The sequence below is a fragment of the Montipora foliosa genome, chromosome 2, assembly GCF_036669935.1.
Source record: "Montipora foliosa isolate CH-2021 chromosome 2, ASM3666993v2, whole genome shotgun sequence".
NCBI classification, from domain to species: Eukaryota; Metazoa; Cnidaria; class Anthozoa; order Scleractinia; family Acroporidae; genus Montipora; species Montipora foliosa.
This window is the reverse complement of record NC_090870.1, coordinates 62,925,431-62,950,430: the sequence shown is the minus strand read 5'-3', so window position 1 is coordinate 62,950,430 and position 25,000 is coordinate 62,925,431. Positions and strand designations below refer to the sequence as shown.

Below are 25,000 nucleotides of genomic sequence, written 5' to 3'. Positions count from 1 at the left end.
ACCCGTCGAGATTACATTAATGAATTGATTATTTGAATATCGAGCCCACTAGTCATTTCAAGAATACAATAATAAATTGATTTCTTGAATATTTAATCCGATAGTAGGTTCACTGATTGCGATTAGGAATTGAACATTTGAATATTGAACCCGTTAGCAGCCGTATTCTTGGAACAACTGACTGGTTCAATATTCAAATAATCAATTCATTATTGCAGTTTTGAAACGACTAGTGGGTTCAACAGTTAAATAATCAATTAATTGTTGCATTCCTTAAACAACTAGTGGGTTCAGTATTCCAATAAGCAATTCATTATTGCATTCTTGAAACGAATATACTAGCGAGTTTAATATTCAAATAAAAATATATTCTTGATGGGTACGCTTCACTTCAAGTTGGTGTGACTGTAAGAGAACCAAGCCTGCCAATATACGACAGGCATGGCTTTTCTCAGGTAATCATATGTGATACCAAATTGTTCCCGATAAATCCTAGGAAATTTACCAAATCGGAATGTCGTCGCATTATAATTTGGCGAGGCCTCATTATGCCCCCCCCCCTCCTCCTCATTCAGCCGGTAATTTTTAAGAGCCTCTTATCCATATATCTTGGATTCATGCATGGGGCTCTAGGTATCTTCCCCATTCACGATGCTTACTGGTTAATCTAATCATGTGACTGCCAACACTTCACAAACTTAAGGTAGCTAAGTCACGGTTTGAACATTTTGAGAACGTTTGGCCTAAATTTTTCAAGTTGTTTGTTTGTGTAATAATTCGTGTCAATCTTCTCTATCCTTAACCATCCATGTTCCTATATGGTTTAAAGGATCTTTTTGTTCTTTTTTCTATTTTTAGGTTACTTCAATTTAAAGGTAATTTGTTCGTCGTAACAATAACCCAAAATAATACGACTGAGCTCCTTGATAAAGAGAATTTTACATTATAGTAAATTAGGAAGAACTTACTTGTCGAGGGAAGGTGTATCACTTTCTTCACCCTTGTTTTCAACGATGTCGGAGCGTTCCTGGCAATCTTTACGCCTCTCCTGCTCTTCTGTCTTTTGTCTGTAAAAGTAACCAAGGGATGAAAAACAAACATGAGTCCGACTGAATTCTTATTTCTCAAGGCATAATCTGAATTTTGCAAAAGGTCAATTGCCAGTTCCAGTAATTGATCTTCTAGATTCTGTAAACGTTCATCTGAGTGATTTGTATCTAGCCCTACAGGGTGTTTCAAAAGTTCGTGGACATTTTAAAACGTGTATACTTCATCCAGAACTTTTATTTTTCTTTACATTTTCTTACAGGCATTAACCTATCTTATTGTTTATCAATTTTCAGACTGTTCTGTAAGTCAGATTAAAAATCGTTGAAATAAATATTTCCCTATCCAGAGAAGCAGTCTATTTAATAGTACAGGCAGTAATTTTACGATCATCTGGAGTATATGTGCGAAAAAGGGATAAAATATTGCAAAAAGCAAGAGCTGGGTAGCGAAGTGGTCAAGTTCACAAGTGTTTTACAACAAGGCAAGAAGTGGTCAACCAGAACTGCAAAGAAAGTTATAGACAAAGCAAAGTATAAAAGAGGAAATTCTACAAGGAAAATCAGCAAACAACTGAGGACCAAAGGTCTGCCGGATCTGTAACAACAGTGTGGAGATGTCAAGTAAAGGATGGAAACCTTTGAGACGAGAAAAGCTCCCACTTCTGAGCAACAGCCAGCGGAAAGCTCTGTCGGTATTCGCTCGCAAATATCGTAAATTTACCATTTCCATCCTCCCAACCCTAAAAACGATATTGTATGGGGCTCACACGAGAGTCAGGTTCCACCATCGTACCAAGTTAAAGGAAGTTCCAAATGGATGGTTTGGGGTAGCATGACAGGCCGCAGCCTTACTTTGTTACATTTTATCCCACAAGGACAAACTGTAATGGCAAAGTATTATATCACAAAAATCCTTGAAAAAGAAGTAAAGCCTGTTTCAGCCGTAGATCTACAACAGAAGAGCCTGTAAAACGAAAGCTTTTCACTAACAAAAGCAGTGCAACCTTCGTTCAAGATGGCACATCAGCTCATATGGCGAAGCTACCCAGCAGCGGTGCAAGAAAAACCTCCCGAATTTTATCCAAAAAGATGAATAGCCAACATATTTACCTGGTCTTAACCCAATTGAAACCCTTTGGAGCATCACTGACGAAGCTGCATACAGAGATCCGATCCCAAAGAAAATGCAAGGACCAAAATCAAGGTTACAGCAAGCCTGGGGAAACATACCACTAGCAAGCGTAAGGGAGCTAGCTCGTTCCATGCCATGCAATGGGGGGAATGTAAAATGCCGAAAAGGGTACAGACGCATAAATTATGCCATTATGCAACACGCATGTCATCGGATAACAAGCAGCTTGTCTGAATGTGACATTCTCTATTTTCGAATTCCCCATAATACACTTTGTTTGCCCCCCAAATTTTGCATAAACCATTGTTTTCAAATGCTCTTGGGAATATACAGTGTCCCCAAGAGCATTTGAAAACAATAGTTTATGCAAAATTTGGGGGGCAAACAAAGTGTATTATGGGGAATTCGAAAATAGAGAATGGTATAAGATTTCGCCTCACACCTTAATGCGAAAAGGATGAAAAAAAAAAAAATAAAAAAATAGTACAAAGGGAAAATAATGCATTTCAATCACAAACATACATAAAGAAACTTCAATTTTGTCATCTCGAAACTGTTTCTTTTTTTTGCCGAGCATTTGCAATGAGGCAATTGCGAACATGTTTAACTGCATTACGAAATGGCAGTTTTGAAATATATGATTAACTGAAACTTGGCGAAACATCCTTTGTCTCGTCATTTTTGAAAAAATTACGCAACCCGTAAAAATCTCTATTCAAAGGACGACCAAATGTCTTATGCAATATTCACAATTCAGCTGAGTTCTTCGGCATAGCTACGCAAACAGACTCTCAGCAGTATTATCAGATGTAGAAATTTCATAAGACCGTGATGAACAACACAACAGGAACAACATCAGACACCGTAGCTACATAAGTTGTAACATCTTACTGAATAACATAACGAAGAACTAGTCAGCAACCACACAGGGAAATTCCGAAAAAGTCAGAATTAATTAAACCTATGACCTTCAAATGACTAGCCTTTAACAGCGTTTCGAAATCTGGGTGACACAAGTAATAGTGTTACACAACAGAAACCCAACGGAATACTTCTTCTACTACTACTACTATCAGCACTACTGATATAACACAACAAAAACTAAATGAAATACTAATAAATTGGAGAAATGAGAGCGTACTTTAATGCGCGCTGAAAAACGCGTGAGACTAGCACTGATGTAACACAACTCAAAGTAAATAGAATTATGAAAAATTAGAGAAATGCGAGCGTATGTTAATGCGTACCGAAAAGGGTGCGAGACTAGCACTGATGTAACACAATTCAAAGTAAATGGCATAATAGAAAAATTAGAGAAACTAGACCCTCCGTGAGGGTACACTGGGTTGCCTGTGGTACGTGCAGCGTTCTAGGCAATATTTTTCAAGTTGTGGGGTCATTAAGACCATTTATTATATGGCTTGTGTTTGTAGCCGATATAACGCGCGCTCTGATTGGCTAATTGTGACTGAATTGTAGGGCATTATTCTCCCGTAATGCCCTCGGGCCGATTACGGGCTTGCAAAAACAAAGCAAAAGATAATTAAAAAAACACATAATAAACTACTTACTAACGAGCTAGCTCGAGCCGTACTGGGAAATATTGTCCCTGGGTCGTTTTTGTACGGACCAAGCGCAGCGAGGTCCGTACTGCCACGACCTCGGGCCAATATTCCCCAGTACGGCCCTCGCGATCGGTTAGTAAGAATTTATTAAGGGGTCACCCAGAAGTCATACCAGCAGCGGCCCTTTGGCTCACAGGTCCTCGCACGTTCGTACGACGAAACAGATCCTTCTCTGAGGTTAAAAACTTGGCTACCGGCCTATTCTCTATTTTCGAATTCCCCATAATACACTTTGTTTGCCCCCCAAATCTTGCATAAACTATTGTTTTCAAATGCTCTTGGGGACACTGCATATTCCCAAGAGCATTTGAAAACAGTGGTTTATGCAAAATTTGGGGGGGGGGGGGGGGGGGGGAGGGCAAACAAAGTGTTTTATGGGGAATTCGAAAATAGAGAATTAATTTACTCTTTTTCCTACTTTCCCAACCACGAGAAAACCGCGGTAAATCAGCCATCGCCAAAAAACACCCATTAAGCTAATGGCTTAATGACATTTTTGTGAAAGGCTAATTTCCTGGTTGTTCGTCTTATCTGCATCTGGGATGGAGATAGGAAAATAATTAGAATTCCTCGCAGGCTCAAATCATGCTATCAATGCTTTGTGATTCATTGTTGGTTCAGATAGCAACGCATGAACAACGTCAGTCTTGGACTCAATTTTTTCTCCCGCACCGTGTTAAGGCAAGTACAGTACTTTATTATTTCCCTGTAGCATGCGTTGCGCTTTCGTGTAGTCTTCTCTCTGGATGTGTAGTTATGGCTGAACCTCGGGTTTTGATTTTGGGGCACTCCTTCATCAGGCGTTTGCATGAGTTTCTACGTCTGCCTACAAACGCTTTACGGGAGGATTTTGACATCACCACCCCTATGACCCTGCGCTGGCATGGAGTAGGGGGACGAACTGTGGCCAAAGTCATACGCTACGATTTGGAGATAGTCCGACAATTTTCGCCTGACATTGTTATTCTCCAGTTGGGTACGAACGATATCACTGATTGTTCAATCCGTTCTGCTCTAACCATTGGTTCACAGTTAGAAGACCTAACAAGGCTATTACATGAACAAATTGGCGTAACCGTGGTTTGCGTGTGCCAAACTATACTAAGAGAGAACGCACACTTAAACGTACGCATTCGCAAGTTGACGGATTATTTACGCGTTGTCCTACAGCCCCTTCCATTTGCATTTTACTGGAGACACAGGGGATTTTGGAGGACAACACCATCATTCTTATTGCACGATGGAGTTCATCTGAACCAACGCGGACAGTTTAAACTTTATCGAAGTTTGAGGGGGGCTTTGATCCAATCACTCAAAGTGTTTAATGATGTACACCGTTAGAGTCTTAGATCTGTACTGTAGCTCATTATTTCCTCTTTATTGGACATACCGCCAAGTTAAATATTGTTTTGCGTTGGTACTTGGTAGTGTAATTCGCCGTTGTACTCACAACGTACTGTTTGTCCTTGATCCTTGTTTGACCGGTCACGGTCGATTTTATGCTTTGTCTCCAAATGAGTGGGCCGCCTGTGTTGCGTGCCATAGCACTCGGAGTCTCAAGCTATTTGTATGTATTTGAGGATACGAGCGCACGATCTAATGACAATTCTTACTTTTAATACCTCCTTTATTTGACCTGTGGCAGTTATTGCGATACAACTACCGATTAAGCGTTACACGAGAACATTAGGACGTTTCGATCAATTAACACTCTCTCTTCTTTAAGAGTATGCCTCCACAAAGTAAGCGTCCGAGACGTTCTGGCCCTCTGCCTCTACCGTAAACAGCATGGAAACCAGTACCGCTAGCACGTCGAGCAGCTTGTCCAATAGTACCTCTAATCAACAAGACGGCACGATGCAAGTAAATGTTGCGGCGCTGTCCAGTGCCCTTTCTCTGGCTGTCCAAAAGGCCGTCCAGGACGCGCTACGACCACCACCGTCAGCAACCACGGCAACTAACGCAGCATTAACGTCGACCGTAGCGTCCGATCTCGTGCCTACCACCGCCTCGATAGTCCAGAATTCCGTTGTGCAAGCGACGCAAGCTATTGCCGGGACTTCTGGAGGTAATCTTGTATCACCTAACGTGCACAGTATGCCCACCACACCCCTTTTCTCAAGCGTCGCCATCCCACTTGGAAGTGCAGTTAGTGACAAAATAAAATCAAAAATTTGGGCTAACGAATTTGTACACTTTGGAGCACTGCTCCAAACCGCGGTTCAACAAGAGCGTTTTACTGTTGGGCTTTCGGCTACCGGCAATGGCTATAAGCCGCAGATTACATTAGAGCCAGCTAGCGCCCCACGTAAATTGAATAGTATTCAGCAGTGGGTCACGGCGTTCCACACGTTTATGGCCATTTATTGCCAGAAGTTCGCGGGGGACACGGCCGCTTTGCTAAAATATTGTGAGACCGTTCGTGCCATTGCAAACAAAAACGGGAACTGGGCTTACTATGATGAGCAATTTAGATATTTGCGTCAGTCCGCCCCCGATAGGTACTCTTGGGAGGAAGTCCAGTGGGAGTTATGGCTCGAGGCCACTTCACTTACCTTGCCTTTTCGTCCCCAGAGAGGTAACCTTCCCGCCGGGCGAGTCGGAAAATCGCGACAAATCCCTCTCGTTAAAGGAACATGCTTTAACTTTAATAACGGGAGGTTCTGTTCAGGGTGTTCCTTTATCCACATCTGCTCCCGATGCGGAGGTAAGCACGCAGCCAAAAATTGTTCAGAGGGAGGGGAGCCCCCAACCTCGAGCATTAAGCCTAGTGGAACAACAGCGCCTAGCGCGTCTACTAGAGAGCAATCCAGTCACCCCCGTAAGAATTGACCGTCTCACTTCAGTTCTGCGTGATTACCACCCCTTTTTAAAAAACTTTTTGATACTTTGCTTCTCATATGGGTTTCATATTCATTACTCTAATTTAAGATCAAGCTTCGAATCTCCAAATTTGCTTAGTGCCCACGCCCAACCAAACATCCTAACGGATAAAGTACACAAGGAAATCGAAGCCGGTAGGGTTGCAGGCCCATTTAGCGCCCCGCCGTTCGATAATTTTGTCGTGTCACCGTTAGGAATCGTCCCTAAGAAAGCACCCAATGAGTTCCGGCTTATACAACATTTGTCATATCCGCATGAGAATTCGGTAAATTCAGGAATCCCTGTAGACTTTTCTTCGGTACGCTATGCGTCCATTCAAGATGCAATAGTGTTTGTAAAACGTTTAGGAGTTGGCTGTTATCTCGCTAAAACTGATATCAAATCTGCCTTTAGAATTATTCCGATTCACCCGGAGGACTATCCTTTACTGGGGATGAAGTGGCGGGGAAATTATTACTTCGATCGCTGCCTTCCAATGGGCTGTAGGTCATCGTGCGCCATTTTTGAGCGATTTAGTACGGCACTCGAGTGGGCCGCCAAGCAAATCTTTCAGGCCGACGAGATAATACACGTTTTGGATGACTTTTTGTTCATAGCCAGAAGTAAGCAGTCTTGCGAAAATCTACTGTCACGGTTCATTTCACTTTGTAACTACTTAGGCGTTCCCATTGCGCCCGAGAAAACCGTAGGACCCGAGACCGAATTGCCTTTTGTCGGGATTACTCTAGATTCTATTCGCATGGAAGCTCGATTGCCGGAGGAAAAACTCCGGAAATGTCGCACGATGCTGCTGGATTTTTCTACGCGGCGTAAAGTCACGCTACGCGAACTTCAGTCATTAATTGGCCTCTTAAACTTTACATGTTCAGTGGTTTTGCCGGGTAGAGCCTTCTTACGGAGGCTAATCGATCTTACGAGAGGAATTCGAAGGCCCCATTTTAAAATCCGTTTAAACAAAGACGCCAAAAGTGATTTAATCGTTTGGCTATCGTTCTTGGAGCAATACAATGGTCGCACATTTTTTCTGGATGAAAGAATGTCCGCTTCACGATATGAAATTACTTCAGATGCAGCCGGTTCTAAAGGATACGGGGCTTTATTTAAAACACATTGGTTTTATGGTAGTTGGCCCGAGTCTTGGCAATCACTGAACATCACGGCATTAGAATTGTTTCCTCTCGTAATTGCATTACATATATGGGGGGATCAATTGGCGGATAAATGTGTGACGTTCGTGACCGATAACGCTGCTTTAGAGGACATAATCAATAAGCAGACGTCTAAACATAAGATAGTTATGATTCTCATCAGGGATATGGTGTTAACGACTCTTAAATTCAATATTCTCTTTACCGCTCGTCATCTTCCAGGGAAGCTTAACGAGCGCGCCGACTTAATCTCCCGTTTTCAGATAGAGCGGTTCAAGGCAATATCCCCTGGAATGGACGAATTCCCGACGCCAGTTCTCGAGACCCTTCAGCCCAGGAATTGGTCGCTCAGTTGAACGAACTTCTCAATTCTAGTCTAACACCCGGATCTCAAAAAGCGTATCAGCGTGCGTGGACGTGTTATCGGCAGTTTCATGCTAGGTTCTACAGTGCATGCGAAACCCAATTACTCCCTGTGTCAATTGACGCCTTAGCCTTATTCATTTCGTACCTTAGTTGCAAAAAATTTGCCGTTGCTACTATTCACTCATATGTCTCGGCCATCGGCTATGTTCATCGTCTTAGGGGAATTGGTGACCCAACGAAATCCTTTTTAATACAAAAGCTGTTGACGGCAACTAGCCGAAATAGAGTTTCCGATACCCGACTGCCAATATCGCATCCATTGCTTCACCTATTAGTAAGTTCGTTGTGTTCGACTAATTCCTCGGCGGCACAACGGAAGCGATATGCTGCCATGTTTACGACGGCTTTTTATGGTTTCTTTCGCATTGGAGAGCTAGCGGCCAAAAATGTGGATTCGGGCGGGGATGTTCTGCAATATGACGATCTTTGTTTTATATCATCCCACGGGAGCATAAGTATGGCCAAGTTGACAATACGAAAATTCAAACACAACACAGCGAATAAAGCCTTTGACATCCTAATCGCAAGAGAAAATTCTGTGTCAGTTTGCCCAGTACAAACACTACTTGATTACTGTGGCATGAGAGGCGCTGCTTCCGGTCCTCTATTTTGTGAAAGTGATGTGCGCCCGGTCACCATCAGCTCGTTCAATACTGAATTAAAACGTTGCCTTGTTTTTTGTGGTTTAGACACGAGCCGTTACAAAGGCCATAGTTTCCGCATTGGAGCCGCAACTCACGCTTCCGAGCAAGGTTTCTCTGATTACCAAATTCGCAAACTTGGTCGCTGGCAATCTGATGCGTTTAAAATGTACCTGCGTTCGGGTGCTTTGTCTGCTAATGCCCAAAACGATTAAAGCTGCTAATTTTGACGTCCCGCATTTAGTTCAGACAAGGGCTGCTATTTCATGGGCACGCGAATTTATCCTTTCTAATACTCTAGCATAGTTCAGTCATGGGCTGCTATTCTTGCTAGATTAGGGCTATCAATCATTTGCGTAATGCTTGGGTGTTAACTGTACCCAGTATTAAGCCACACGTTGCAAGGCAAAGGTTTGTTCAGACATGGGCTGCGGACTAACTGTCTTGTTTACGTGGTTGCGAAACTATCCACGCTTAGATCTAAGTTTAAAGTTATGATTTTACAAAGCTTAGGTCTGTTCAGACATGGGCTGCAGGCCGCTGCTTTTCTCTACGATAGTTATATTTGTACATGTCGTTCAAGCATGGGCTGCGACATATTTTTTCATTTATTTGCTAGTAATCGCTTTTCGCGTGATCTGTTTGTTGGCCGGTGGGGTGGCCACAGGTTTGTGGCTTATGGCGAGTTTTTCCCCCACCTTTGATGTTTGAGATCTAACAAGTTACAGTTTCTGTATATTCAATGCTTATCATTTAATAAACCGTCACGCTGGTGGCATATTTACTCCAAATCCTAGTAGTTGTCATCTCTCTGCACATCAAACTAGGCGCCAATAAACAGATCACGCAATTAGCTCTGTAGTCGATGATTAGCCCTGAACAAAAAACACCCATTAAGCTAATGGCTTAATGACATTTTTGTGAAAGGCTAATTTCCTGGTTGTTCGTCTTATCTGCATCTGGGATGGAGATAGGAAAATAATTAGAATTCCTCGCAGGCTCAAATCATGCAATCAATGCTTTGTGATTCATTGTTGGTTCAGATAGCAACGCATGAACAACGTCAGTCTTGGACTCAATTTTCCCTCCGCCTTCCCCGGTACAACATCCCGGCTGTTTTTTGGGTTATTTCGTAATGATGTTTAGGCGAGTTTTTCTCCCACCTTTGATGTTTGAGATCTAACAAGTTACAGTTTCTGTATATTCAATGCTTATCATTTAATAAACCGTCACGCTGGTGGCATATTTACTCCAAATCCTAGTAGTTGTCATCTCTCTGCACATCAAACTAGGCGCCAATAAACAGATCACGCAATTAGCTCTGTAGTCGATGATTAGCCCTGAACAAAAAATGTTTTTTTTTTTCTCAAAAAATATTTAAAGTTAGGGGAAAAAAATACATCATTTTAAAGCTAAGAAAATAAGCTTTCCAACAGCATATAACTTATTTACAGACAACTGAAACATTTTATAAAAGCGAAAGTTGAACGAAAATTTTTAAGAAAAATAATAGTAAAATATGTTTTCCTGGCAAAATTTTTGGATCCAAAACTAAAATTTTCTACAATTTATTTGCTTTCTTGGACATAAATTCGACCGAAAACTGATGAGGCACGAATATTTTTAGATTTTTAGGAATAATCGGATTAGCGATCAATGCGTAATGTGATAATGCGATAAAAGTGTCAAATTTGCGACCCGTTGCTAACGGCAACGGAAGCGATCGCATTACGAATAATTAACCTCTGTTTGCCAAAAACCACCCAAATAACCGATTTTTTTTTCGACGGAAAATTCATCCCAGAGGATAAAACTATTCCCTGGACATCTAATAAAGGTAAATATGTTCGAGCGAAAGCGAAAACAAGCGAATATTTTGAGGGAAAACACAATTATGTGAGATCAAAGGAACATGTGGTGAAGACACGCAATTGCATCGCTACGAAAATAATCTTACCTTTTCAGTGATTTTAACGCTTGAAATTCCATCCAATCCACCTGGTCTAGTCTTTGAATTCACTATTATCGCTGCCCTACGAATCTTCAGTTTTCTACATAACAGCACACTTGGTAAAAGACGGCTCGACGGGCGACAGATTGTTGTCGAAGTCCATTACTCGTCGCTTTTAAGATTCCACGGCCTGTCTTGTTCAGTATCCAATTGATTTGCCGTTATTGAGCTTCATAAGGTTATATTTTGTTCAAAGATCCACTAAAACGACATTCGCGTTACATGACTTTCGACGCCATTGCCGGTTAAGTTAATCGTTCTACTGTGTCCACCAGAGAAATCTACGCATTTCCCACTACCCTCTCGATCCTAAGAAAATACGCGCAGAAGGCTCTATGCACAAAGACACCACTTAGCAGGGGAGTGACAGGCAAGACTTTTACCGACACGGAAAATAAAAAAATAAAACGGAGAAATCTACCCATTTTCCGACTGGGATTGCCATACGGCAACCCAGTAATGAGGGCGTATGCTAATGCGTGCCGAAAAGGGGGCGAGACTAGCACTGATGTAACACAATTCAAAGTAAATGGACTAATAGAAAAATTAAACAAATGAGAGCGTTTTCTGAGGCGTGCCGAAAAAGGTACGAGACTGGCACTCATGTAACACAACTCAAAGTAAATGGAATTAGAGAAAAATTGGACAAATGAGAGCGCATGTTAAGCCGTGCCGGAAAGGGTGCGAGACTACCACCGATGTAACACATGAAAAATTTAGAGAAATGAGAGCGTATTTTAACGCTGCCGAAAAAGGTACGAGCCTCGCAATCATGTAACACAACTCAAAAAAAATAAAATTACAGACATATTAGAGAAAAAAGAGCGTAAGTTAATGCGTGCCGAAAAGGGTGCGAGACTAGCACTGATGTAACACAATTCAAAGTAAATGGAATAATAGAAAAATAAGAGAAATAAGAGCGTTTTTTAAGGCGTGCCGAAAAAGGTTCGAGACTGGCAATCATTTAACACAATCAAAAGGAATGGAATAATGGAAAATGTAGAGAAATGAGAGCGTTTTTTGAAGGGTGCCGAAAAAGGCACGAGACTGGCAATCATGTAGCACAATTCAAAGTAAATGGAATAATAGAAAAAGTAGAGAAATGAGAGCGTTTTATGAAGGGTGCCCGAAAAAGGTACGAGACTGGCAATCATGTAACACAATTCAAAGTAAATGGAATAATAGATAAATTAGAGAAATGAGAGCGTTTTTTGAAGGATGCCAAAAAAGGTACGAGACTGGCAATCATGTAACACAACTCAAAGTAAATGTAATTATAGACAAATTGCACAAATGAGAGCACATGTTAAGGCGTGCCGAAAAGGGTGCGAGACTAGCACTGATGTAACACAATTCAAAGTAAATAGAATAATAGAAAAATTAGAGAAATGAGAGCGTTTTGTGAGGCATGTCGAAAAGGGGACATGGATTGTGACTAAATAGTCGATGTATTGTCAAATGATTTGTTTCTTTTAGGATGCAAGAATTGTGGCCCCTATCCTTTTGTTGGACCAATGTGTTGCGAATGCTGGGGCAAGTTGTTCAATGTTGTAAAGTTTTTGCCGTCTTTGCGGGATCGAAAGGCAATTAAACCCGATTGTCTTAGTCTAAATGAATGGGGTGCTTTGCGTGAATTTTTCACCAAACATCGTAACAGACTTTTTTACAAGGGGCTTTCCAGCAAACCTATTTATAGGGTTGTCGAAATGCCTGATGAAGCCGCCATTATTCGTTTAGAATACACCAAGGGCGGTGACCTTATTCCAAACAGAGGTATCAAACTTGTGTACAAAGAAAAGGCATTGGACATCCTCAAAGGAATCCATCACTCACCCGAACGAGGATGCACCGTGGTTGGGTTGAATAGCATTGTAAAGCAATTTTCCCTTCGTTACTTTTGTAACGGCATCAGGCAGTTGGCTAAACAAGTTTTGAAGTCGTGTCCCGATTGTCAGTTGCATACTTCATTTCCAATCGTTTCTCCTCCACCCCGTCCAATTCGCAGCTACGGTGCTTTTGAGAGGCTACAAGCAAGCAGGGGCCAATACCAGTATATTTTAGTGATAAAGGACTGCTTCTCGAAATATTGCTGGCTAATACCCACCAAAATCAAGTCTGCAAACGAGATCCACTCCACCTTGCACAATTTGTTTTGTTATGACGAAGGTGCTCCAAAATACTTGCAGACAGACAATGGTACAGAATTTATTGCGGAAGTGATTAAGAATCTGTGTGCTTCGTTGGGTGTTAAGATCATACATGGAAAACCATACCACCCCGAGTGTCACGGACAAGTTGAGAACCTTAACAAAAGGGTAAAAAGATGATGACAAAAATTCTTTGCTTAAGATCAGTAGACGAGCAAGCCAAGCTATGGCCTTATATTCTTCCACACGTCGCAAGAGAAATCAACACAACATGGCATCACACCATTCAAGACGTTCCGTTGAAGTTGTTTAAAGGGCGGTCTTGTTGTGATTTCTACTATCCGATGGACGATGATTTTTTTGACGAGAAGAAATCTGCAAACGACTTTGAATTTTGGAGCGCCCATGCACCACCTACAGAAAGTGACGATGAAATCACAGATAATACAAGTGCAAAGGAATTGCACGATCAATGTGCATGAATAATGGCAAGGACTCACAAGAAAGCTTCCTTTCGGTGTCAGACCGATTGGATATAGGATGCAGCCTTGCACGTATCAGAGAAGAAACAAGACTCCGGGCATTAGAAGCAACGGAGTACATGATTGCCAACAACACAAGGCGGCGATATCGAGTCTCCGAAGAGCGCGTGCAACGATTTTCCGTGGGGGACATTGTTATTTTTAAAGATCCCGACAACGATGGGTGTCATAACGGTGTGTGCCAGGGTCTTCTCCGCCCCGCCATCTTGAAAGCGGAGTAGACACTGGGAACGAGGTTGAAAAAAAAAAACAGCTGACCTCGACAAGGTTTAACTTGAGCCCGCGATATGGTCACGTGATACTGGGCAGCGGATTCCTTGTTTTGACAGGTGTCAATTGACCATAACATTGATGTCCAATATCAAAGATGTATTAGCTACAGTGTCAAATGGAGTATTGCATCCTCGATGACCTCTAAATTTGAGCCCGTGATATGGTTACGTGTACTGGTCACATTGGCATACATGAAGGGGCGGACGGACGTACGTACGGACGTTAATGACGTCATGGCTGTAAAACCAAATTTTCTCACATCGATGGGTTACCATATTTTCTTAAGTATGGTGCTCCGCGCGCAGGACTTTGCGCCATTATAATAAGCTTGTGTACATATTTTTATCGACAGGCCGACAACCGAGTACGCCAATTATTTTCAATTCACCACGTTATCTGTATCATATGAATGAAGGGGTAGTTTCTAAAGAAACTGTGGTGCTGCGTCGGTGGGGATGTAGTATACAAAAATTTGGTTTTATCAACGGAGTTGATAAATGTAAATTGGCCACCGTACAGAGATTCTAAACGCTGACGTTTCGAACGTTAGCCCTTCGTCAGAGCGAAGGGCTAACGCTCGAAACGTCAGCTTTTAGAATCTCTGTACGGTGGCCAATTTACATTTATCAACTCCGTTGATAAAACCAAATTTTTATTTGTATCATAGACGACACAAGGCGACAAAAGGAAGACAATAGAAAAGCTCATACATACTAATGAATCATTTTTGCGATTGTGTTCATGCTCGTTTGCGCGTGATCTGTACGCAGGTTTTTTGCGTATATTTGGTTCGCTTATCGCCGAGTTGCGTTGTGTAATGACCACTCCTGGAATTTTGTATGCTATATTTAGTGGATTATTAGTTCTGTTATTTCGCAATCGTTCGTATTGTTTTTGTTAATCCTTAATGGGTTAGTGAATGAATAAACAGAAATAAATATTGTCACCCGGACTTCATCAGTGATGTGGCGGGAATTATTTTGGCAGGACGCAATATAAGTACTAGCTGATAATCAACACAAAGGGCACATTAATTAATACAGTATACGCCAATAACACTTAAAACGGAACGCAAAGCTTTTAATTTGGGCCAGTGACTAATAACTTAGCCCCTATTGCGTTCGATAGAACGCAGTTCCAATGAAGACTGAATTGAGAGTTTTGGGACAACCCGTGCCTCGATCTTCGGACTCCAAATTGTGCAAATAGCGCTTATAAACAGTATGTACATCTAAGCACCCATTTTAAATCGTTTCGTTTTCAGTAACTGCGTGGCTCGCATGTTTAGTCGAATTGCTCGCATGTTGACTCCTATTTACTCGAATGGTTCACAGCCATGGCTCGCACTGGTCGCTAGCGCGCACGTTGTCCATACTCGTTTTAAGATAGTACAGGTACCGGGCAGTGTTGTTATTGTCTGAGATGTTCGTTAACCATAATGAGGGCACTGATTGCAGTGTTGTACTGTAGTTTGGCATCACTCCATCAGCTGCCAAAATCTCCTATTCTAAACCATAAAATGCTAAATCTCATTGGCTTATTTTTTTTTTTTTTAATATCGTTCATTTGATTTTGTGTATATTTGAGGAAACCCCTCCCCTTCTTCATCTTTTTGCTACGTTTGTTATTATTGGCAGGAAAGCCAGGAATAAAAAAATTTTGCCTTACTTTCCATTAATTATTTTTCTGAACATGATATGAATCTGTGTTGTCGTCTGTTTTGAAAATATACACCAGATGCCCACCATTAGCCAACTGACAGTACCGTAGGGTAAAGGTAACGGCTTCCCGAAAGTAGTGGCCCTTCGAGAAATATTACTCAACTCCAATAAAACTGTATGTAATATTTCAAGCAATACTTTAGATCGACGTACAATTCGATTTAAAAAAGTATTTAATGTAAACAATTCGCTAGGCAGCTGGCTAGGGTCTGGTGTTAAACTTGGATGGTGGCATGCTGTTGCGAAAAACGGGGAAACTATGTGCGGAAAAAAGATAAGGGCATGCCAAAGCTGGCATTAGTGGCTTAGAAATGGAAAAGGACACTACTTTGCAAATGCTATCATGTAATGGACTTCGTAAGCATTGGAATGAACGCAGCGTCCGTAGGTGACGAATTTCGTATGTTGCTAAAACGAGTTACATCCGATTGACGTTTGAAATTTCCGAACAAAGTAGTTATACAACGGTGCATGGAGAAGACACAAACAAACAAACAAAAAAAAACAAGGAGGAAAGAAAGAGAGAAAAAGCACCTTTACACACGTCAAACATTTTAATATAAACTCTTCTTGGGAGTAATTGCAGAATACCCTGCCACTCGAACAATTCTGCCTAGCCGGCTACGCGGTACGCGAAAACTAAAAAGTTCAAGTTGAAGTATGCAATGTCAAAATAAATTGCGAATTGAAAATGGCTAGGCTTTAATAGAGGCTGGCTACGCTGTACGCAGTGAGATAATCCCGTGAAAAGTGTAATTAACCAAACCGGAAATTGAAAGCTAAAATGTTAAGAGAGTGCTTAGGCCTAATCACTGAAACGAGCGCTTAGCGGGCTTAATCTGTGAACGAGTGCTATTTTGTTCACACGAACTCGTGAAAAGTGTAGTTAACCGAACCGTACAATGAAAGCTAAAATGTTAAAGAGAGTTTACGCCTAATAACTGAAACGACTTAAAACGAGTATGGACAATGTGCGCGCTTGCGAGCCGTGCGAGCCATGGCTGTTAACCATTGGAGTCCATATTCGAGTCAACATGCGAGCAATTCGACTTAACATGCGAGCCACGCAGTTACTGAAAGCGCAACGATTTAAAATGGGTGCTTAGAGTTAAATACTGTTAATCACCACTATTTGCACAATTTGGAGTGTGATCGATGATCGGACACCGGGTGTCTCAAAGATCTCAATTCAGTCTGCATTAGAACTGCGTCCTATCGAACGCAATGAGGGCCAAGTTATTAGCCACTGCACCAAATTAAAAACTTTGGGGTTCGTTGTAGGTGTTATTGGCGAAGTGTATTAATTAATGTGCCCTTTGTGTTTATTATCAAGGAGTACTTACATTGCGTCCTGCCAAAATAATTCCCGCCACATCACTGATGAAGTCCGGCTAACATTACTTATTTCTGTTTATTCATTCACTAACTCATTAAGGATTAACAAAAGCAATACGAAACATTGCGAAATAACAGAACCAATAATCCAATAAATTTAGCATACAGAATTCCAGGAGTGATCATTATACAATGCAACTCGGAGATAAGCGAACCAAACACGTACGAAATTTTTTGGCTTAACAGAGCCTAAATCAGGCCTACTAATGGCCTGAAATGGATCCCCGGAGGTTAACAAGGGCCAAAATTGAGCCCAACGATATATTTTTTTGGCTTTCAAGTGTTGAGACTAACAAAGTGTAAGTCTGTTGTTAGGTTACTGTGAGCCTCCGGTTAGACAAACACGAGCCTTAAAAAAGTAAGTATCTTGTTAGGTTTGTCCTGTCAACCAAACATAAGCCAAAAATGACACAAAATATTTATTGGGTCACGAGAAATAATTCTCTAACCCAACAACTGACCAAACAAGAACCGTATTTTGTCGGTGTGTCGTCACAGCCATTAAATTTCCCAGTGCGAAGGACGACTGTATGAGCATATCTTAAATTCTGGGACTTTTAAAGGACACAAACCCGATCTTCGCAAGTTTTAAGTGTCTTTAAAAGCTTAGCGATTGCAAAGACAAGGATAAGGCTAGACCAATAATTTTACCACTATTAACGCCAATTTTCTGGGACATCGCCGATTTGTGGGTGCAGTGTGGAAAAACGAAGGACAACGAAGAGATCGAAAATAAACACCGACGTGGGATCAGTCACTGCAGAGGAAACGCTTGTTACTGGGTTGCCCTATGGCAATCCCAGTCGGAAAATGGGTAGATTTCTCCGTTTTATTATTTTTATTATTTTTATTTTTTTCCATGTCGGTAGAAGTCTTGCCTGTCACTCCCCTGCTAAGTGGTGTCTTTGTGCATAGAGCCCTGCTGCGTGTATTTTCTTAGGATCGAGAGGGTAGTGGGAAATGCGTATATTTCTCTGGTGGACACATTATAACGATTAACTTAACCAGCCATGGCGTCGAAAGTCATGTAGCGCGAATGGCGTTTTAGTAGATCTTTGAACAAAATATACCCTTATGAAGCTCAATAATGGCAAATCAACTGGATACTGAACAAGACAGGCGACAACATCGACAACAATCTGTCGCCCGTCGAGCCGTCTTTTACCAAGTGTGCTCTTATGTAGAACACTGAAGATTCGCAGGGCAGCGATAATAGTAAATTCAAAGACTAGACCAGGTGGATTGAACGGAATTTCAAGCGTTAAAATCGCTGAAAAGGTAAGATTATTGTCGAAGCGATGCCGCAATTGCGTGTCTTCACCACATGTTCCTTTGATCTCACATTATTGTGTTTTCCGTCAAAATATTCGCTTGTTTTCGCTTTCGCTCGAACATATTTACCTTTATTACATGTCCAGTGAATAGTTTTATCCTCTGGGATGAATTTTCCGTCGAAAAATCGGTTATTTGGGCGGTCAGTGTAAAACGCAGACTGCAGACCGGGGGTAAAATGCAGACTGAGGGTAAAATAAATATTAATAATAAAAAAACGAGTCATAAAGATAAAATAAAGATTGTTTGAAAGACAATCCTGTTTTACATCTGTCAACAACTCACATTATCATGACTGTGGGTCGCCGCACCTTTTGGGGATGCGATCGTACGCGTTGAAATCATCTGTGCTTTTTTGCGCTTCCAGATGCATTGCAATGTTCCAAATTATTTGTCACACCCGTACATTGAGGGAAATCGATCGAAAAACCAACAATTATTACTTCGAATACCTGAATAATCTCTGTTGTCTTTTTTGGGTGCAACGAAATGCACAAAGAAGTTCATGTATTCCGAGCAATTAGGACGCGGGGATTTCATTGGTTAAGCTATGCGTGATAACCAAGGGAGAGGTTATAATTGAAAATTACATCTTCCAGATGCAAAACGAACGAACTTGTGAACTAACGTACACGAAAGCGAATGAAAGGATCCTAATAAAAATTTTTTACACCTCAGTCATACTGGCTTAAGCCGACTGAATTGAAACGTTAAATGGTTGCAAAATCCACGTTATCTCTGTCTTTGTTAATTCGTATTGTAGCCATGCGCGTCAAAATAAATTGAGTTATTGGGTAATTACTCAATTACTTTGTTCAGTGCAGCAAAATGGACAGTTGAATTACGATCATGACTAAAACACCACACGAGTACATACGGGTAACATACGAGTAACATACGAGTAACATACGGAACATACGGATACATACGAATACATACGACTGACATACGACTAACATACGAGTAACATACGGATACATACGACTAACATACGGATACATACGAATACATACGAGTAATACGAATGTTTTTTTCATAAAGGAAGCTCTAATTATAAGCCTTGCAAGCATTTTTCACGTCAGCAAACACGAACCCGGCTCAGTTTGAGGCGGGGGAGTGTTGATAGACCATCCAAGGCTTTCGTTAAATTTAGTCACAGTAAAATAAATTCACATGGAGTGCAAAACCCTTAAGGCGGCGAAAGACGAGATACAAAAACCCTCAACTTGTGGCGCAACATTGTTTCGTTGCAAGTTCGTTCTGGTCGATGTTTCGCGTTTTTCACTTTGCGTGATCAACTTGACCCGCAAGAAAAACATTGTTGCGGGTTGAAGAAATGCAGGGCGCTGAGTGGTTGATTTGCTAGTACAAGAGCACATTTGTTGCGCGACAAGTTGTGAGCTTGATGAAAAACGAGCAACAAAGCCAAAATTTGTTGCTTAGAGTAGATCCGCGCTCTACTTTTCACAACAACTTTCTTCAACCCGCAACAAATGTTTTTGTTGCGCGACAAGTTGATCATGCAAGGTGAAAAACGGGAGAAATCGACCCAAACTTGGAACGAAATAATGTTGCGCGCCAAGTTGAGGGTTTTTGTATCTCGTATTTCGCCGCCTTTAGCTTGCGCAACAAGATAACAATATATTTTGGATGTTGCTCTCGTAGTTGATTATGACTGTCAGGACAGTTTACATTTAAGTCACGTAAGGAAGTCAGAGCAGGTCTGTCATAATCTTTTACCCCATTTAAGCTTTCTGGCTTGATTTTGCACTGATTTTTTGCACTGATTTATCATAGGCAACTTAAGCTGAAATAGTGAAATCAAGATGGCGGATCTGATGACGTCATACGACATCAGCGACATCCAAAATATATTGTCATCTTGTAGCGCAAGCTAAGGGTTTTGCACTCCATGTGAATTTATTTAAATTGTGACTAAATTTAACCACAGCCTTGGGGGGTCGATCAACATCCCCTCCCTCCCCTCCCTGAGCCAGGTACGTGTTTGCTGGCGTGAAAAATGCCTGCAAGGCTTATAATTAGGGCTTCCTTTATGAGAAAAACATTCGTATTACTCGTATGTATTCGTATGTATCCGTATGTTAGTCGTATGTATCCGTATGTTACTCGTATGTTAGTCGTATGTTAGTCGTATGTATTCGTATGTATCCGTATGTTCCGTATGTTACTCGTATGTTACTCGTATGTTACCCGTATGTACTCGTGTGGTGTTTTAGTCATGATCGTTGAATTATGGGGTGGTGACTTCTTTGCCTAAAAGCAACTCACTTAACGAAACTATCCTTTTTCCAACAACAACAAGGGTTCAAACAGCTTCAATTCTTACAGAGTTCGATGAAAATCCGGATTTAAAACATGCGGTGGGGCAACCAAAGCGATGGGAGCTGTGTTGGGGTTTCAGTGTGAAAGTGCAAACGGCTACTAACACTCTTATAACTCTTTTTTCATTATTATTTTATTAATGCGCAGTCTGCAGTCTGCAGTCTGCATTTTACCCTCTGTCTGCATTTTATCCCTGGTCTGCAGTCTGCAGTCTGCAGTCTGCGTTTTACACTGACCGGTTATTTGGGTGGTTTTTGGCAACAGAGGTTAATTATTCGTAATGCGATCGCTTCCGTTGCCGTTAGCAATGGGTCGCAAATTTGACACTTTAAGGACGTTCGCGCCAAAATCTTCCTATGGTGAGATTTTCTTCATTTCTCGCCTAGAGTTAGGTCATAAAGTACTTAATCCAAAAATGAAAAAAAAAAATGGGGGTCACCGACTTTGTTTCGGAGAAAATGGCAGTGGAAAAATGCCTTAATTTCGAGAAATCGGTCATAATAGCGAGATGTAGACTCATCTGCTCATCCATCGAAAATCATAAAAATAAACTGTTGGAGTGAAAGTTTCCGTGCATAGGTTTTTAGGAGTGAGATTTTTAGATAATTGTATGCCGCTAGGGATGTGGTAAACAGCAGAGTTCATCCTCGACGAGCGTTTTCGTAAGCTCTATCCGTTGCAACCACTACCGGAATTCGATGGCACGAGGAAGGAAAATGTTAAAAAAAGATAACTTCTTACGGTGAGAATTTTTTCATTTCATCATATTTTGTAAATAGCAAGTAAAGTAAGTGATTCATGATTAAAAAAATAGGGGTCACCGATGATCTGAACGAGTAAAATCGATGTGATTTTGCAAAGCTCTTGAAAAAGTTCGTTTGTCACGCTTTTGCGTGACCTGTCGGGCAAGGACTGGAACCCAAGAGAGGATCGATCGTTGAAGAGGTGAAAGGTTTTTACCGAAAAAAAAAACCCTTCTCGAGCATAGCAACAAAGTTTTAAGCAGGGGTCACCTTCATTTGGTTGGTGTTTTGTATAACATCTCTCCATTGCCTTCATGCTCATCCCCTGGAGTGTGTTTTTTTGTGAAATTCAATCGCTGATTGTTTCCACGCAGGTCCGCAATATTCAAGCGGACGAGGACGAAAATACTGCTCAATTTTCACGAAAGTAAAGGAAAAGAACTTTAAAAACATGCATTCACTTTGAACTTAAGTTCGTAGGGTAATAAAAACATTAAAAAGAAACAGCCCCATTAAATTTACGCAACGGTTCGTCCTCGAGTTTTCCAAACTTTCAGCCACTAGTCTACCTTTTCCAGAGCTTTTCCATCCTCCCGCTCACTTCTCTTTGAAGTTTCATGATGATTCGGAAATAAATGTGCCATTCTTTTGCCGGCCTGGAATTTTTTCCTCGGCGTTTTTGTCGCCATGTTATTTTAACTGATGCTTGAAAAATCTGTGTGAAAGTCAAGTAGACTAGTGCACGACTTATAAAACCTCGCGAATATCAGTCGTGCAGTAGTCTACTTGACTTTCATAAATATTTTAAATCAATTTTGACTGATCACGATCTTCTCTGATCTAACGCTGTGCAAGAGTTATAGTCCACGGTTTTTGCAAGGGTTTTAAAACCTCAACTTCACTAATGCTCGAAGTAATGCGTGACATATTACAGTCGCGTTACCTGCGCAGTAACGTCGCGCACAAACAGAGCGCGAACGTCCTTAAAGAAAATTTTAGTTTTGCATCCAAAAATTCGTAATCAACGCTAAAATGACCAAATTTTGCCTGGAAAACATCTTTTACTGTTATTTTTCTTAAATTTTTTCGTTGAACTTTCGCTTTTATAAAATGTTTCAGTTGTCTGTAAATAAGTTCTATGCTGTTGGAAAGCTTATTTTCTTAGATTTAAAATGATGTATTTTTTGCCCCTAACTTTAAATATTTTTTGAGAAAAAAAAAACATTTTTTGGCGATGGCTGATTTACTGCGGTTTTCTCGCGGTTGGGAAAGTAAGAAAAAGAGTTAGGCCGGTAGCCAGGTTTTTAACCTCAGAAAAGGATCTGTTTCGTCGTACGAACGTGTGAGGACCTGTGAGCCAAAGGGCCTCTGCTAGTATGACTTCTGGGTGACCCCTTAATAACTTCTTACTAACCGAGCGCGAGGGCCGTACTGCCAGGGAAATATTGGCCCGAGGTCGTGGCAGTACGGACCGAGCGCAGCGAGGTCCGTACAAAAACGACCCAGGGCCAATATTCCCCAGTACGGCTCGGGCTAGCTCGGTTAGTAAGTAGTTTATTATATGGTTTTTTAATTACCTTTTGCTTTGTTTTTGCAAGCCCGTAATCGGCCCGTGGGCTAGTCACAATTAGCCAATCAGAGCGCGCGTTATATCGGCTACAAACCCCAAATTTCAAAAAAATTGCCTGGAACGCTGCACGTACCACAGGCAACCCAGTGTACCCTCACGGAGGGTCTAGTCTTGCTGAGATTTGAACCAAGTCTGTAATAGAACTATTACTAACCTTGCCGCATGTATGAAGAATGTCTGAAGAAATAATTTAACGATACTACTGGATACAGTACTAATTTGCAGAAGGATGAGAACGCGGTCACAAGCTAATACTTCAAGTGCAAAATTCCCCTCAGAATCCTTGGCGCTAAAATTGTAGATGACCTCTGAACAACTCAAATAATTGAACTGCTCGCTGAAATGTGAGACGAAAGCTCTGGCAGATTTTACTGACGATAAGTGATCTGAAATGAGTAGTTTTGCGTAGTTGTGCCCTTTTAAGTCTTTTAAGAATAGTGTTGAGACAAAAGGAAATATATTTGCCCTTGATGACAAATAAGGTTCCCCATTTCATCTTATTCAGTTCAGTCACAGTGCGTGAAAAAAAAGTATTTATACCAAAATCAATGGTTTGAATTTCGAAATTCCCTTGTAAAGATCACGACCTGTCCACCCGGCCGGTTCAATAATATCAGATTAAAGAGGTGCAACTTGAGTTGAAATTCAACCAAAGGAGAGATGGTTGAACAGTGAACAACTAGAAATACAATAATTTTGGCGTAAGAAATCTCTATGTCACGTCATCACTAATTTTCTTGCGCAACACTACCGTTACTTGTGCACATGATTACTGCTTGGCAACTGATTGGTTCTACAATTTTTGGCGGTTTTAAGTTAAAATCGAAATTATTCGTTAACAGTAGAAGAGAGTGCAGACAAGAAGAAAGGGCAATTTAAAAGAAAGTTTAATCGTTCCAGTCAATCCAGTATGATGTTAAGACGGGAGCTCGTGGATCGGACTGCACTGCGGGCACTGATTCGAAAAGCACATAAAAAAAGGTCACTTAATGGCACTATTTCTTCTTAAGAAACTACTACCATCACATCAGTGTTAACTTTTCAACCGAAGAACTGGCAAACTCATGATTGACAAACATTAGAGGTTGTAAAGAAGGGAAAAGATAATCAAAGCCACAAATCTCTACCAGAGAAAGTTGCACTTTGCAAAGGTAAGCAAAGTAATTTTAACATGATTATTAGGAGAATGAGTGCGACTACATGTCCTCCAAATCTCATTGAAAACAGGTTTCATTCACCGAGCGCGACCCAGTAAGTAAAGTCTTATGATCTGAGTTGCAGATCTACAATGAGTTGTACAAAGATCAAGACATCCAAGCTATCTTAGATCACAATTGCGTATTTATATCCACGCGAAAAATGTTCTCGGTTCCTATTTTAATTTTCTGTTCGTAAAAAAACCGTTTAAAAAAATCTGTTTGGAATTTACACATGAACCTAATCTTTGATTGAATTAGAATGAAGAGAAATGAAAGCTAACAAGGAAAATCCGTAACCTGACTGTTTTGGTGTGAGAGTTGACCCAAAACACATCGGCAGTACCATTGTAGCACCTTACGAAACAGATTTATCCACTGCGCAATACCGTGACAGTACTCACTTGCAGTGTTAGCAAACAAAGTGCTAAATTTGATCCAATGAATCCACCAAATTTTCAAAAGTAAAAATCATCGGACTAAAATGGTAAATAATAAGTAATAATCTGCCCTTATCTCTCCATTTTGACAGAATTTTATCTTGAATGGGAGAAGGAGGGCCAAGCTAGGAAACTTTGCCAACTGTCGAAGCACAATTACACGAGACATTAACTCAGCAAGTGATTTACGAAGAGTGAAACTTCAACGCGCGATTAAATTGTCATATCCTCTCACTTTGAGCTCAGTAAGCTCATGAAAAATCAATTCATCTAGAAGCATGATTTAACGCCAAAGAAAATAATGATGACGATTTAGCTATTAC

The 25,000-nt window shown here is 41.0% G+C and overlaps 1 protein-coding gene across 2 annotated transcripts in view; it reads right to left on the bottom strand.

Annotated features, from left to right (window-relative positions):
* LOC137985007 (intersectin-1-like) overlaps positions 1-25,000 on the bottom strand; it is a 61,810-nt gene that overhangs the window by 21,847 nt on the left and 14,963 nt on the right. For both annotated transcript variants that reach the window (XM_068832401.1, XM_068832409.1), the window contains exon 2: positions 969-1,067. In XM_068832401.1, the coding sequence (XP_068688502.1) occupies positions 969-1,067 (99 nt within the window). The remainder of the gene's footprint in view (positions 1-968; positions 1,068-25,000) is intronic.